We start from the raw sequence: 16,921 nt of genomic DNA, 5'->3' as shown, positions 1-16,921 counted from the left end.
GTGGTTTGGAAGTAATCAGTGGCAAACTGCAAGCTTTGCAAAGCAATCACTAGCCTGCTATTCAATGGAGAGGGTGTGTGGTCCAAGTCTGGGTTTAAGGTTCTCTTTTCGAAGCTTAAAAGGATAAACATTCACTTGCAACACACCATGGGCCAGAAAAGGTTGAATTCATTGGCCATGCGTCAATCCAGCATGAATTCTGCCGCGTTCAAATTAACTGGAAACTCTGAACTGGGAGTTCAGTGAGTTCAAGACTGGGAACTCGGGGGAAAAAAAGAGCTCCGACTGGCAAAATATGCTTTGAACGGTCATCCAACTTGGAATTCCAAGTCGGGAACTCGGGCCTCTTTCTAGAGCTCCAACCTGAAGATCACTGGCGGCATGATTTGACCTTGTTTTTTTCCAGAGTTCCCAGTTGTCGTGAAAGCACCGTAAATCCACAGAATGCCAGATTTTTAAGAAAACATTTGTCCACAAGGACTGCCATGCCACCTTCCTGTTCAAGTGACCACAGCACAGTAAGGTGAGTCCAAAAATGTATTGTATGCTGCTGCATAAATGATGCCAGGGAGATATGTATACTGTAGCTAAGAAAGTCATACTAAGTGTATGTTGTGTAGTAAGCTGTTAGTAGCCCATGTGCCTCACCCTAATAACTTGGTCCCTTCCCCCCTCATAACTTAGCCTACTGTTCTGACTGGGTGGTGCACATGTAGCCTATAACCTGTTTGAGAAATGCAATCATCGAATATTGTAAGATTTTTAATTGTCTGCTTATATGCCCCTTATATGCAGTAAATGAGGCTGAATGAACTGTTTCGCTGCCAGACAAGGCTCCGCTGATAGCCAGGTATAGCGGTGGTAAGGATTCACTCCATGGTGCTGAAAAGAAAGCTCTGCTGTTAGGACAGCTTTATGTAGACCATAACAGTTTGTGGACACCGTTTGTCACCATTATAGAGCAATTCATGTATAGTCTAGTGTTGTGTTGTGGCTTTGCTGGCATGCATTGGTGATGAAAAAAAGTTTACCTCACCAAGATTTACATAGTAACATTACCACTGATGGTGTTTTCAGGTACTGTCACCAATTTACTGACTAAATGAAAGGTCCTTAATGTAGAGAGAAAAGTGCTGCCATTGAGCCATGACCCATCAATGGCTGGCAGCCCCATGATAAATCCCACCAAGAACAGTGTCCGGGGGTGGCTATTTCCCAGTCACTAAAGTCATCAGTTGGCACTAAGCTCCAAAGCTAGAAGTGCTACTATCTTAAAAGCTGCTAACCTAATGTGGAACCCTACACTTGATCCTAACCAAACTGCTAACCTTATGTCTAATTTTAAAGACCAAAAAGCTAATTTCCCAACATAATCTCCTTGTTACATGTTACTCAGGTAACATAAACTAAGTTGCATTCAGGAAAGGAGTCAGCACCATCTTCAGTGACCGGAGAACAGGTATGACACATTTTGATCTTTCGACAGATGCCATTTGATCATTAGAACATTGTGATAATGTGTTTGGTTTGGCTTTTTTTCTTTTTCTTTACAGGTTCAAAGACTGGGGAAGATGTCACCTGATCAGCAGTAAGTAAAAATTGTAAAGCGTTAAACCATTGTAATGGGTCGAATGTTTCACCTGATTATTCTGGTATTTTCAGAACTCGTGTCAAGGGAATGGAACTTGCAGTCCCCACTCAATAATAAAACAAGACAAATCCAGCAATAGTTGTTTATGTTTATGTCTTTTTCATGTTCTCTTCTGTCCATACTGAACACATTCGATGTCCTATCTAATATTTTCTGTGTTTATTTTTGTAAATTAAAATCCACCGCACATGTCAGAATATTAGAAGTGAGTTTTATTATTCATAGACATACGGTTTAAGAATTCTCAGAGGATTTGTACCTGGCCTGAGATGGGTGTTACATGAGTCTGGTTCAGAAAATGTAATCAATAAATTAAACATGTGAACACTTGAAAAGCTTGAACCTTTACATGACTTCAATGCCAACCTCCAGCATTGGAGAAATTAAAGGAACATTTTCAACACTGGATAGATGGAACCTCATGATCTTTGGATTGGAGGAAATGTGATTGCCAGTTAGTATTTGGCTTAGCTAGCCCCAACCACAGAACATGTATTGGAATACATCTTTCACTGTGTATTTACAACTAAATTGTAGGTTTTAAAGAAAGGGCTTGTAAATAACAGCTAGGTTTTGTAATTAGATTTTAGATCAGGAAAGGTGATTGTTTACAGCTGAATACTGAGTGGTTGAAACTTATATTTTTCCCAAAACCAAATAAAAAAAACAGTATTTTACAAATATTTAAAAAAGTAAACCTTTATCTATAGGCATTTCAAAATATATTCCATCAAAAATAGTCTGACATTTTGCTGGTAGAAAAAAAAAGTTCTAAATGACAAAGGTTTTTGAAGCAAATGTTTACAGTAGAAATGTGTTATGTTAGATTTACTTCAGAACTTAGCTAAATACTTTTCTCCTCCTGGCAGAAGATCTTACATAAATGTTTTTTTTCCAGCACATGATGTTAAAAACCTTTTAAAACATGCAATAACTGTAACTTAACCCCATAATTTAGCAAAATAAGTTGATTGGTGATAAACGGTCAACAAGTTGGTTTCAAAACTTGTCTGTATCTGTAACGATGGTTAACAGTTCTATATAGATGTGAAAACTTATTACCTTTGGCAAACTTGAATCATTTCAGACATGCTGAGAGCTCAAGGCACGTACTGTGGCAGCTCACTGGTCATCTCACACACTTAATGAGTTCAGTCCAAAGTACCACACCTTTCACTTCCATGCCCTTCGTCTTCCTCTTCAGATGACAAACGAAGATTTGTGTCGGAAGTCACCCTGGAATAAAAAGGAAGAGCAAGTAAGCTAAAGTTTAAAGGGCTGCCTAGTTGAACTTTGAGTTTTAAAAAACGTAGTTTTTCTTTACGCACCTCGTCCTCGGTTCTGACGTAGTCCACTCCTTCTCCTTTGGCTGGTGCTTTGTAACTGTGAAACACAATGGAGACATGATCAGAAGGCATTTATGCTGTTGCAAAAACAACACCATTTCTAGAAAGAATTGTTCCATGCATGTTATAAAACCTTGGGCCGTAAGTTAACCAGGTCAAGTTGTGAAGTCAAGCCTGTTCATAAAGTCTAAATTGGAAAATATTAAACCTCAATGAGCCATGACCCATCCCTATTGCCGCTCAATAGGAAGTTTCACTCACTTGTTTCCAGTCTGTTTCTGGCTGGCGAAGTAACCACGCTTGTACGCAAAGCAGAGGCCCACTGTTATGCACAATAGCACCACCACCAGCACTCCCAGGATGATCCTGGCAATATTGATATCATCTGGGGAAAAACAACAGGAAGAATGAAGAATTGATGTTGAGATCCCTTCAACTGGCTCTTTATGAATTGAATACCGGACGACTGGAATGACATGCTTCAACAAACAACATGTGTCTTGTGTACAAATTTGTCAGCTGTCAGACAGACTTACAGATTTCCATCGTCTGCGGTCCACACTCTGAGTGACCCGCGTCGTTCTTTGCTCGGCAGAAGTACTCTGCTGAGTCGTTCATTCTGACAGCACTGAATTTCTGCAGAGGAAAAACCAACAGCAAGTCTCAATTACACTCCGTATAACCAGAGTTCTTTCATTCTGGGGTGTGTGGGAAAGTGCAGGAAAGTGTGGGAAAGTGCAGGCTTATAACGAGGTTCAATTTGAATTACATTGGGGGTGGAACTGTCCCCAAAATGAGTTACTTTACTGTTCAGATATCCCTTCAGTTCTCGTTGTATGCTGTCTCCCATCGGATTTTAACCCACGTTAATGACGGCCTTGTCCTCTAATTCTAGTCCTGTTACTAATTAGTTGGCTCTCAGTTGGATATGAAAAGCAGATTTGGAAGCATGTGCTGGTGGTCTTCAAAGACAAGCGGCCAATATGAACAGTAGTAGGGTTGTGACACCCTGGAAGTAAAGTATGTCAGTGATAGCCAGGCCAACCTTTAGAAGCCAGTGTAAAGGTTGAGTGGAGTGAAGGGGCCGAGCCACTGACTATCTGGCTGAGCAGGGGAGAGGGAGTTCAGGAATGTGCCAATGAGGACAGCAGATACCCCTAATGGCTCAAGCCCCATCACACCATCAACTGTCACCCCAAAATATCTGCCCCTACCGCTGGGGGCTTGGCCACCACCCCCGCAGCCTCGCCCTGCACTACAGTGGCCCCTTCCCTCCCAGTCACTGCACACAAACACACACTCACCAGGGTGCCTGTTTCGGCGTTGAGCGTGTAGGAGGAGTTGATGAACTTAGGGCTGGTCTTGGGGTCATCTGGGATTTCCTCCTTGTTGCGGAACCATTGGTACTGAGACTTGGGGAAACCCTGATCCTCCACGCATCGCAGCTCTGCCGCCGTCCCTACAGGCACCGATTTGGGGACGGCACATTTCGGCACCACTGGCTTCACTGTGGACACAATCACACATTTAGCAATGGCAACATTCAGCATCCGATTGTGTCAAAAACAGCATAGCCCATGATACACACAGAATTATAGTTACTAGGCCAATGAATGATCTCGGAGGGTGGGCATGTGTTTTGTCCCGTGCCAAACCCTGCCAACACTTTCCATCTTTAGCACTACGATTTAGCGGGGATGCAGTTTCAGAGGTTTCCCCATATAGCCCAGAACACGCCTTTGGGGCAGGGACGGGCCAGTCAAAAAGCATCCTCATACAGTACGTGTGCCAAAAAGTTGGCGTGACCTAAAACACGGTTTCAGCTTACAGCATCGATAGTTGTAACCACTAATGCAGCTCCGTTTTAGTAAAACAGAGGAAAAACGAGTTCCTGTAAACTGATATGGCTGTTTTAGGGTCATTGTGTTCTGTTGTGTTTTGTATGTTATGTTTCATAGCAACTTTCAAAGCTTCAAGGTTTAAGACTAACGGCAAACATTTTCGCAGTGAAATGAGATGCATTAAAGAATTGCAACGCAAATGACTGATGGCAAACATGTAATTTCACAGAGATAGCGGCAATGCTTCCTTCCCTAAACATGTCATTTCAGTCAGCCACAAGGTGATGCATCTTCGTGTGGGTGTATAGTCTTGAATTTGTTCTGGTTTCAATATTATACCACAGTTTACTGTAGTAATACAACTAATGATGTGCTTCTGGTGCAAAAAAGCTGGTGATGTGTTGAGCAGATGTGAAGAAATGCGGCTGGGTGGGATGATAGACCTACCTCTTATGACGAGGTTGATCAAAATCTCATCAAAGGATCTAAAGTCAGTCTGGTCGCTGACCTCGCAACGATAACTGGCTGAGTCTGATCTTGTGGCGTTGGTTATCACCAATGTCGCAGGCTCTCTGATCCTTGCTCTGCCCTCCAAATCTCCTGCAGGAGTAAAAATACATGCTTTAAGTTGCCATTGATTTAATACAGGCATAATTGATGATGAGTATAAAACAGAATGTCATTCCCTTATTAGTCCAAGTTGTTTGTGTCTGTAAGAGGATTTGAACATTTTTGGGGGGGTTTTTCACTTTGATATTGAGGTTGGAGAAATTAGTGAAGATGCCATTACGACAAAGCACTCCATTGAGTCTGCGTTACCTGAGATTTTCTTCTCAAAGTAGACATAACTGGGCTCTCCATCCTTAATTTTCTTCCATTCGATTCTAGGGCTTTTTGTGGAGATGGACTCTATCAAACAGGACAATTCGATAGCTGCCAGAGGAGACAAGAGGGAATTAGATTTAAGATTTTTTTTAAAGGAAGAAGCAAAGGATAGATGTTATCTAGATCTGGTTCCTTAGTGTCATGTCAAGATCAAGCAGGAAATGTCTGTAACTGATTGTCATGTTGGTGTATACATTACGACATTTCTATTGGCTCTTACATTCAAATTCGTTGGCCCATGGCGCATCATTCGTTGTTTTCAGTATTACTGCCAATACGTTGAAGTAGCCTGCAAAACAGGAAAGGAAGCAACATGAGCCTTACTGCCAAACTTTGCTATTACACACACGTGCAATGTCCATTGGTGGCTGTTTGCAGGGCTGTGGTATGTCAGCTGGCTGTTATGCCTGCATTAGGGATGTTTCTACCCAGTCAGTTCATCCAAAATTCCAGAAACTCAATTAACATCAAACCACTCCATCCCCTTGCTCCCAGTCTACCACCCCACCCAGATGCATTCCTCATTCTTTCCAGCGTACCATGACCTGGATCTGTTACCTTCCATTTTTAGTCTGGCGGGGCGAACCAATGCGGGCATATGCAAGGCGAGCTCAGTTTCTGCGCACGGTGGGTAATTGTGCAGTGGCAGCCTAGCCGCCTGCCCGACCCCTCTCTTTCTTTCTCTCTCTCTCTGCGCCTGACACACGTGCCCATGTAGCAGTAATGGGCCATGAGTGCACTGGAAACACGCCGCTTTGGTCTGTGACAGAGGGATGTACTGTAAAAAGTAAAATCTAAGCAATCTTAAATGTGTTTTCTTCTGACCAAACTTAATTATCTAACATCAATGGCAGATAATTTCACTTATTTTAACGAAAAAAATACACACCGTTTTCACATCTGTAGACACTGGTTTGGTGCTGGAAATAATGAATATGAGGTTGAAAAGTGATGGAGTTGCAAGTCATTTATCTTACATGTATTTCAAGATATTTTACCTTAAATCGCCTTATCTTTAAATAAGATAAATTACTTGGAACTCCATCACTTTTCAACCTCATATTCATTATTTCCAGCACCAAACCACTGTCTACATATGTGAAAACGCCGTGTTTCTATGATCTGTGGTTAAAAAGATAAAAAGAGTCTAAAAAATGCTTCTCTGTGACATCACAGGGTGGGATTAAAAGTTTCTTTTAAATGATTTTCAAAACCTGCAACAAGTTTCTAGCCAGAGGGAGGGTATTTTCTTGCTCCCCACATCACCGTGAATCTCATAGTGTTTGAAAATCCGTTTTTTAAATGTTTTAACTTATGATGATAGAACTTTTTAACATTATTGTTTTTTACCAAACGTAGAGACACTGGTTTGTTGCTGGCCTTTTTTAGGTTAAAATAAGCACAATTATCTGCCAATGTTAGTAGATAATTTAGCTTGGTATGAAAAAAAAAACACATTTTAATAAATGAATTATCACTCAATATAAGATATTTAGGCTTGATTAGATTTCACTTTTTGCAGTGTGCACTACAGAATCACACAGAAAGTGTCACGTTCCTGACCTATTTCTGTTAGTTTTTTGTATGTGTTAGTTGGTCAGGACCTGAGTTTTTGTGCTGCAGTCTATGTTTTCTGTTTCTATGTTGGTTTAAGGGTTGCCTGGTATGGCTCTCAATTAGAGGCAGGTGTTTGGCGTTTTCCTCTAATTGAGAGTCATATTAAGGTAGGTTGTTTCACAGTGTTCGTTGTGGGTGGTTGTCTCCTGTGTTAGTGTTTGTTGCACCATACGGGACTGTTTCGTGCGTTCTTTGTTTTATGTAGTCATTTTTCCTGTTGTGCGTTCTTCGTGTTTTATGTAAGTTCGTATGTTCAGGTTTGTCTACATTCGTTTTGTTGTTTTGTTAATTATTTCAAGTGGTTTCGTTTCGTGTTTTTCTCGTCTTGTTTAATTCAAATTATGTCATTTCAAAACGCTGCGCCTTGGTTCAATCCATGCTCCTCCTCTTCGGATGAAGAGGAGGAGGAACACGTTACAGAAAGGCCATGCTCCCACACATGCATCCCAACCCAGTCATACACGCATGAATAGTCTCCCTGAGACTAAAGCTTAGGCTCAAGTAGCTGCTAGAGGCCTAAGCCCCCCAATCCATTAAAAAGACAGGAGCACATTTAGAGCCTTTTACTGTTTTAGAGTTCACCAGGCCTCTGCTGACACAGTGAATTAGCAAAGCACCACACGGTTCTTTCACACAGTAAGGAGAGTCGGTGACCTGAAGAGACAAGTCTTTCTGAAAGTGTAAGGTCACGGATCCTTTGGTAGACCATTCCCCAGGAAATTCTACTCACACCCAGGCATTAAAGTAGGTGTATTTTCTGTGACACTCACCCACTTCCTACTAAGTCAAGGTCAGCTTGCTTTGGTATCATACCAGTTCCCTGCTATCCAATGCACTATCCAATGCATGCATGGTTGAGGGAGCTGTCTGGGGATGCCTTCTAAAGCAGACAGGGTAAGCTGCTTACCTAATGTCTCTGAGATCATTACTAGATCACAGCTTGTTTACCTTATGTCGTCAGTTTAAACACCATGCTATACATTGTCCCGCGTTTTGAAAAAGGTGATTATCCGCCCTCGTACATCAATATAAGATTAAACAATTCATGAGATGTAGTAAGGGAGTGATCCGTTTACCCTCACTACTTGGACAGACCAGACAGAGCCTTAGATATGCAGTTTTAGAAACTGTTCTTCGTCCTGTCAGCATTACATGGCAATACAGGAATTTTGATAGCACGGGCCAGAAGGTTGTAGGTTGTCATACCACTGTGGACAAGAGTAGGGGTGGAAAGATCGCCTTTATGGTAAAAACATTGCATGAATCTATCATCGTATTTGCAGGTCAGAGAAAAAAATGGCCTTTTAGAACCATTTAACGCAATTGTACTTCATTTTACATATTGGGAGAATATTTTTTAATACCACACAAATTACTGAAAGTGCAGGCTAAGGATGGACAGAGCAATAGGCCTATGTGTTTATCTTATCATATTTCTGCAATGCCAAATCAGTGTGTCTTGTTTGCAATGAACCTGTCCCTGTTTGTAAACATTTTTATCTGAGCATGGTACTTTAAAAAGTTAGGCCTACCTTTCCACCCTAGGCCGACCAACGCAAAAAGAATGTAAGCTTTAACTGCTGGCTACTCTTCTTGTGTGGCTTAACCTAACAAAAAAAGGTCACAAGTGTTTACCGAAAAGCTGTCTGGGTTTAAACAAAAACATTATATTGTACCGAAAGTGAATAGCTTAATCAATTGATAGTGACAGAATTAGATTACTTCTCAAGCAAAGTCTATTTTTTGTCTCCTCGGTTAAAGATTGTAGCTCAGCCTCTGAATGTCAAAGAAAATGAAACAATGAAAACCCCATATCCATCGGAGTCACATCTTTCCCAGTATTTTACAACTTGTTTCTAGCGTAAAGCATCGCCGACCAAAAAGCACTGTTATAGATCAGTTTATATAATCGGATCCATTTTATTTTCTTCAAAATGTTTAGCTAACAAGGGGTAGGCCTGTGCTTTTTGCCATTTTATTTAATATGGCATACCCTCTCATACCCCCTCAATTCAAGTCTTGGTTTTAACTTAACAGCCCATCACTGACACAGAGGTAGGCTATTTAAAGAGTGCAAGGTGAGTGTAGCATTGACCTACAAATCTATGGATATAGAAGCTGTCAAGAGGTAGACCTACCTCTTATTTTTTTAAATAGAAATAAATAGGCTCCAACACAAAGCCCTCTTGCTGTTAGTAAAGTCTAATTAAAATGAAGATGGTTTAAAAGAATTATGCCTACTCCAATTTGCCTACATTCAACACCATGAGTTGTCCATTTCCGATTGATTTTGCTGCTGCTTCAAGTTTCAGCACCACAATGCAGGCTAGGCTACTCGGATCTGGCTTATTGTGAGGTCAATAACTCTGATGAATACATCCTGAGCAAGAAAAAAATTGTTGTTGAATAAAATCAATTAAAGTAGTAAGCTATCAAAGTTCACCTCCAGTCCTCATCTTCGTGCTCTCTTTCTCAAACTGAACAGAACATAGGCTAGTCCCTGCGCAAGATAGTGATTTTTTTTTTTGGACTAGACCTAATCAACAACAATAAAAATTGTAAGAAGCCTTTGACTCTCCTCCTGAACTGCCACCCTAGTCCTCCACAGCACAGCCGTTGGTTAGACAGGACACACATTTCTTTTTTTATCAGCAAGATCAGAGCAGGTCGAGGCACAGGGTTGGAATATCCATTGCAGTGTTAAATGCAGCCTACTTGTATTTACACCGTCACAGCATTTATGTTAGAAATATAACTTTGCTCTGTGCTTTTCCGAGCATGGACTTCGTAAACTATAGGCTATGGATCATTTGATTGAGAACACACTAAATAGCCTATAGGTGCACAGTGGAGAATCAGAGATGAGGGGAGGCATCAGGCACACATCAATATATAGCCGAATGTGGCAGGGGCTACAGTCCATTACGGATTACAAAGAAACCCAACCGTGATCTGCCCAACGATGCCTCTCTACCAGACAAACTCACACATCGATATATGGCCTAATATAGCCACGTGGCAGGGGCTACAGTCCATTACGGATTACCAAGGAATACCCAACCATGATCTGCCTAACGATGCCTCTCTACCAGATGAACTCAATGCATTGTATGCATGCTTTGACAACAACTATCAAGCCAGGTGTGAGGGCTGTCAACGACCCAAAGGATTGGGTGATCTTGCCATCTCTGAGACCGACGTGAGAAGAGTCTTTAAATCAGGTCAACACCCGCAAGGCCGGTGACCCCGACGGTATTCCAGGGAGCGTTCTCAGAGCATGCGCAGAATAGCTGGCAGGCATATTCACGGTAATTTTTAACCTCTCCTGGTCCCAGTCTGTAATCTCCACATGTTTTAAGATGACCACAATCATTCCTGTTCCTAAGAACTCTAAAGCTTCATGCCACAATGACTACCGCCCTGTAGTTCTCAGTTCTGTAATAATGAAGTTCTTTGAAAGGCTGGTTATGGAACATAATAACACCACCATCCCAGCCACCCTAGACCCACTCCAATTTGCATACTGCCCCAACAGAGCCATAAATGATGCAATCTCAATTGCTTTCCACACTGCCCTCACACACTTAGATACGAGCAATACCTATGTGAGAATGCTGTTCATTGACTACACCATTGTCCCCTCCAAGCTCATCACCAAGCTTAGGACTCTGGGTCTGAACACCTCCCTCTGCAACTGGATACTGGACTTCCTGCCAGGCAGACGCCAGAAGGTGCGGGTAGGCAACGTCACCTCCGCCACGCTGACCCTTAACACAGGGGCCCCACAGGGGTGTGTGCCCAGTCCCCTTCACCCACAATTGTGTGGCCACGCACGACTTCATTGTCAAGTTCACTGATGAAACGACGGTGATAGGCCTGATCACCGGCGACGACAAGTGAGCCTACAGGGAGGTCAATGACCTGGCAGTATGGTGCCGGAGCAACAACCTATCCCTCAACGTCAGCAAGACCAAGGAGCTGATTGTGGGTGGGGCAGCAGTGGAGCAGGTAGACAGCTTCAAGTTCCTCTGTGTTCAAATCACTGAAGACTTTTAAAATGGTCCAAACACACACGCACAGTCGTGAAGGTGCGACAGTTCCTCTTCCCCCTCGGGAGGTTGAAAGAAATTGGCATGGGCCCTCAAATCCTCAAAAGGTTCTATAGATGCACATTGACTGGCTGCATCACTGCTTGGTATGGAAATAGCTCCGCCCTCCATCACATGGCGCTACAGAGGGTTGTGCGGACAGCCCATAACATCCCTGGGGCCGAGCTCCCTGCCATCCAGGACCTCTATATCAGGAAGTGTGAAAAGAAGGCCCAGAAAATTGTCAAAGAAACCAACCATCCAAGCCATAGACTATTATTTCTGCTGCAGCATGGCAAGAGGTACCCCCCCCCCCCCCCCCCACCCACACACACACACTGTCACTCCAACACACACACACACACTCACTCCATCATTTTCTCACTCACACATAATATGTACATACGTTTATACTGACTCTACACACACATACACCCACTCACATACAAGCTGCTGGTACTCTGTTTCTCTTCTATATTGTTGCCTAGTCTTCTTACCCCTGTACATATCTATCACCATCACTCCAGTATCCCTGCACATGTAAATACGGTATTGGACCTGACTTTTTAAATATTTCCTGTATATAGTATGCTTACTTACTTAAATACACAATAAAGTATTTCATATGTCTTAATCTTATTTCTCGTGTTTTTGTCTAGTTATACATTGTTATTCATTATTGCACTGTTGGGTTTTGAGTTTGCAAGAAACACATTTTACTGTGCATGTGACATTAAAGCTTGAAACTTAATAAGCAACTAATTCTAAAACACAGAAATGGAATCAATGACAAATGACATGACCCTCCCCTGGACTAGGTTTAAAACATACTAAACCCTTCCCTTGACTGAAATTGAAAAAGCATGTCCCTCCTTCGTTTTCATCCAGGTAACCATTATGTAAATTTCGATCCATTGCTAAAGTTCAGGAGTGGGAGCGATGGAAAGGTAGCCTAGCGGTTAGCTGCTTGTTCAAATCACCGAGCTGGCAAGTGGGAAAAACCTTCCGTTCTGCCCTAGAGCAGTTGACCCCCATAAGACAGTTGACCCCCACAACAACTGCTCCCTGGGTGACTATGACGTGGATGTAGATTAAGGCAGCCCCCCTTCAGAGATTCAGAGGGGTTGGGTTAAATATGGAAGATATATTTTGTTTGAAATCATTCAGTTGTGCAACTGACTAGGTATCCCCTTTCCCCTTCTATATTTTACAGTAGGTATGAGGTTCCTTTTTGGATATGCATCCTTCTTTCGACGCTAAACCCACCACTGGTGTGCATGGCCAAAGAGCTCTATTTTCATGACCAAGGGCATGTCTTCTTGTCCCTTGATATTCTGGAATAGAGGAATATGTGAATGTTTCAGGCTTTGACAAAACAATTTGATGTTTCAGTTTAGAAACCATAGTAAATTAGCTTTTCAGTCAAGCATTGTTACAGTATTAACAAAATACTGTATTTTATACTGCTTTTACGCCTTGTCACTTCTAATGCTTGTGGGTTTTTTAAAAGGCAAACTGAAGAACTTTTTCCTCTCATGGCCTAACTTTTGTTGTTTGTCTGAACTAGAACTGTATGAAATGGATCACATCTCAAGAGACAAAGCCCAAAATGCTGTTATTAAAGATGCATAGCCATTAACATTAGCAATGAGGGGAACATTAAAGTTTCAAAGGCTTACACTAAAGGATTACTCATAGTCCTTCCTTTCAAGTAGTGGTGAATCTTTGAAGTTATGGGGCTATTTTGCATCCACTATTTTGCTTCCATCTTTAAGACAATAAACCCATATCAGCTTGCCTAAATATATTACTAAGCACAATAGTATTTTGTTTTTGATTTCACCAAACAGCTTTATTTTTGTTTTTACTGGCTAAAAGGCTAGCTAAGGCTGTAAATAAGACAGTATTAGTGCATATTTGGTGCTTAAGTTAGCTTGAAACTCCGATAAAAGGTTGTGAGGTCTGGCCTAGAAACAACTGCCCAGGAAAAAACGTACAAAAACCCCAGTCAAAAGGAATAACATTGAATTCCCATCTACATCCAGAGCATAATATTAAAGCCACAACACACTCTTTGGGAGTGCAGAAGGCAGCTTTTAAAACAACATACTAAATAATACTGTGAAAATATACTGTCCCCGACGAGTCCCGACGTTTAGACTATTTTGTGTGTAACTTACCAGTCTGCAGGCAGGAAGTCTGAATTCCTAATCATTTCCCTGGTTTGGCAGGCGGGGCTAGCTGAACAATACAAGAGATAGAACGGATCCAGCAGGCCGGGCCCTTGCTTGAACATACATCCTCTTAACAATGACATCCTCCTTAGCGTTTGCACAGCAACAGATGGAGCTTTCCTGATGGGGGCGTTAGCGGATCGGCGGCAGTGGCCAGTAAAGCATTCGGAGTCTAGGCGGCAATGAGGAAGTGATGATTGTGCGCTGTGGGACAGGTATCTCCCGTCTCTCTGCCCCTGTCTGCCACATCCTGCCCTATGACGCCTCTGTCTTCCTGTCTATTCTCTCTCCGCCTTGCTCTGGGAGAGACTCTTCCCAGTGCCATGACGCAGCCCCTGACACCTGCGCCTGAGAGGCTGCTCTAGTGTTTCCCACTGGGTTCATATACAGTGGACGGACAGATCTTTGCAGTGTGTGTGCCTTTGTGTGTGTAGTTTAAGCCCTCAAACCATAAAGGTGCTCTGTGACCTATATTACCCTGTCTTTCCTTCTCTCTTTCCCGTCTTCCTGGCAGGGCACAGCTGTGTGCGATCTGGCAATTTACTTCCTTTTTTTTATATCCCTTGCCCTCCTCAAGAGGGAAGGCTGGTTCTTCTTGGTAATCTTAGTGTAATGCCCTGATAAAATCCCAGGCTTAGCAGTGCTGAATAAAACAATAGCAGAGCAACTGGAGAAAAAAGCCATCCCTTAGCTTAATTTCGAATTATACATGCAGATGACATGGAGCGATGGTGATTGAACTGAAGACTAGAGAAAGGATGTGAATTGGATCCTAGCTTTCTATGGTGTTTTTCTATTGGGAATTGCACAAATAATTCCCCTTATGGTAGTAAAACAAAGTTATAGAGGAGTGTGAAGTTATAAATGGAGGGTTCCAATTAAGCTTCCCAGTTAAATCCCCAAGTGACAACGCTGCCTAGCACCTCAGCAAGATACTCCCATGCCCCTTTGAAAACCACAGACATTAAAGTACCTAGTTTGCAAAGTATCTTCTAGTTGCTGTCTTCAAATACTTTTTTTGTGTAAGGCACACAAACACGTGATTAGCAATTTGACACATCTCCTCAGTGAACATTCAACAGCACGTAAAGCGGATAATATTCCTCGTTATTTTTAAACTGCTCCATTGATTCAGTTCCCCCAGGAGGAGGAGGCTGTGCGTTCGCTGAGCAAGTGGTACCCACAGAGCAATTCATTATCCTCCTTAGTTAGCGATGGGATGTGTTTCTGTGCTCTGCAACTTCCACTCCATATGTGCATTGTGTTAAACTAGGCTCTACCCCAGTGCTAAGAAATACTGTCCAGTACAACACTCCTCAAGAATTAAGCTCTCTTCTCCCTCTACTGCTTTTAAAAGTTCAGCATGGCTGCCCGTTGGCCAAGGTGTGGAAAAGGTCACACATTCTCCAATTCAGCCACTCGGGTAACTGCACTTCTGTACCTCCACAGTGTCTTGGCCTGCAGAGAGTTTAACTTGTAGCCGAGGGAGGCTGTGTGAACACTTGGAATGCCTACAAAGATAGTAAATATTTATCTTTGCAAGCAAAACTAGGTTACAGTTTTTGTCACCACATACAGTGAACTACAAAAGTATTGGCACAGTGACAATTTTTTGTTGTTTTGGCTCTGTACTCCAGCACTTTGGATTTGAAATGATACAATGGCTATGAGGTTGAAGTGTAGACTGATTATGGATAATGCTGAAAGAATCGTGAATAATAATGAGTGAGAAATTTACAGGGGTTATTTTCATCCATATCGGTTGAATCGTTGAACCACTTTTTGTACAGAAGTAAGTAGCCTTGCACAAGCCTTGGCGTGTGCGAGCTGGAATGGCTCATAGGAGCAGGAGCCTATCTCCGGTTTCTGTAGTGTGAGGCAGCTTGAAGTACAAGTACACCCCCTAGACAGGACCCCCAATCTATCTACATAATGCTGCGTGTCAAGCAGAGACGCATCGGGTCCCAGAGATGCATCTGGTTTACATCGGATCCCATTTTTACAGTCTTTGGTATGATTCGGCCGGATCGAAATCACAACCTTCCAATCTCAGGGTGGTCACTAACCACAAGGCCACTGAGTTGGTCATAGTCCCCCCATTTTAGGGGACCAAAGGTATTAGAACACAATTCACTTATATGTGTATTAAAGTAGTAAAAAATTAAGTATTTGGTCCCATATTCATAGCACGCAATGACTACATCAAGCTGGGGAATCTCCAAATTTGTTGGATGCATTTGCTGTTTGTTTAGCTTGTGTTTCAGATTATTTTGTGCCCAATAGAAATGAATGGTAAATAATGTATCGTGTCATTTGAGTCCCTTTCATTGTAAATTAGAATAGAATATGTTTCTATGCTCTTCATGAAATGTGCAGGCTAAACCACATTGTGTTTTTGAGTTACTTGTACCCACTAAAACCAAATGCGTTCACAATACTGTTAGACAGGATAGTGTTCAACAGAACTAAAATAAAAATATAATCTCAGTGGCATGCTTTGCTATCTCTCAAAAATACAGATCTGATTTGTTTTACCCCTAGGAGATGCCAATTCCCACTTAGCTTAGCTGCAAATATATACACTGTGTCTGGACTCAGCCAGACTAATGAATTCATGAATTGACATTTATATTCCATATAGAATAAACTCCTTTCTAAGAAAGGATTAGCACTGACCCCAAAACAAAGCATGTTCCAGTTTCCACAGTTTCTATACCAAAGCATGCAAATTCCTGGACCTCTTTCCCTTCCCCCACCAGTAACCAGGAGCTCTGGTTGTCAGGGTTGGGGAGCAACTGAATACAGTTAATCTCTTACATGTAATCTGATTACAAAACAACTGTACATTTCATCTGTTCCCAGAAAAAAAGCATTGTAATCAGATAACAGATACTTTGAATACTTTTAAATTCATAAAGAATGTTTGTGAAAAAAGACATTATGACACATTTCTGTTTTCTCAATGACTTTAAATTAAGCATTGAAAAAAGGTGCAAGTTTAAGATTGTTTCACCTGAGGGAATCTGACCACAAGTCAAATGCGTTTGATGGATCATTTGTGTTCTTTCCTGCCTCTTGTGGGGAAAGTAATCAAATTACATTACTGAGTTTGGGTAATCCAAAAGTTATGTTACTTACTGATTACTACACAAGGTAAACATCTGTCGTTCTGCCCCTGAACAAGGCAGTTAACCCACTGTTCCTAGGCCGTCATTGTAAAGAATTTGTTCTTAACTGACTTGCCTAGTTAAATAAAAGG

The 16,921-nt window shown here is 41.9% G+C and overlaps 1 protein-coding gene across 1 annotated transcript in view; it reads right to left on the bottom strand.

The window, feature by feature from the left end:
• Positions 1 to 1,842: 1,842 nt before the first annotated feature.
• The window catches only part of LOC129819295 (junctional adhesion molecule 3B-like), a 53,105-nt gene continuing 38,026 nt past the window's right edge, over positions 1,843 to 16,921 (bottom strand). Inside the window, exons 2-9 of the mRNA XM_055875752.1 lie at positions 5,944 to 6,012; positions 5,658 to 5,771; positions 5,286 to 5,438; positions 4,302 to 4,504; positions 3,534 to 3,633; positions 3,259 to 3,382; positions 2,980 to 3,034; positions 1,843 to 2,887 (exon numbers count right to left, since the gene is read on the bottom strand). Coding sequence (XP_055731727.1) covers positions 2,852 to 2,887; positions 2,980 to 3,034; positions 3,259 to 3,382; positions 3,534 to 3,633; positions 4,302 to 4,504; positions 5,286 to 5,438; positions 5,658 to 5,771; positions 5,944 to 6,012 — 854 coding nt within the window. The 3' untranslated portion in view covers positions 1,843 to 2,851. The remainder of the gene's footprint in view (positions 2,888 to 2,979; positions 3,035 to 3,258; positions 3,383 to 3,533; positions 3,634 to 4,301; positions 4,505 to 5,285; positions 5,439 to 5,657; positions 5,772 to 5,943; positions 6,013 to 16,921) is intronic.

This window comes from Salvelinus fontinalis, chromosome 2, assembly GCF_029448725.1.
Source record: "Salvelinus fontinalis isolate EN_2023a chromosome 2, ASM2944872v1, whole genome shotgun sequence".
In the NCBI taxonomy this organism is placed as follows: domain Eukaryota; kingdom Metazoa; phylum Chordata; class Actinopteri; order Salmoniformes; family Salmonidae; genus Salvelinus; species Salvelinus fontinalis.
The sequence above is the reverse complement of the archived record's forward strand: the minus strand, read 5'-3'. Positions and strand labels throughout refer to the sequence as shown.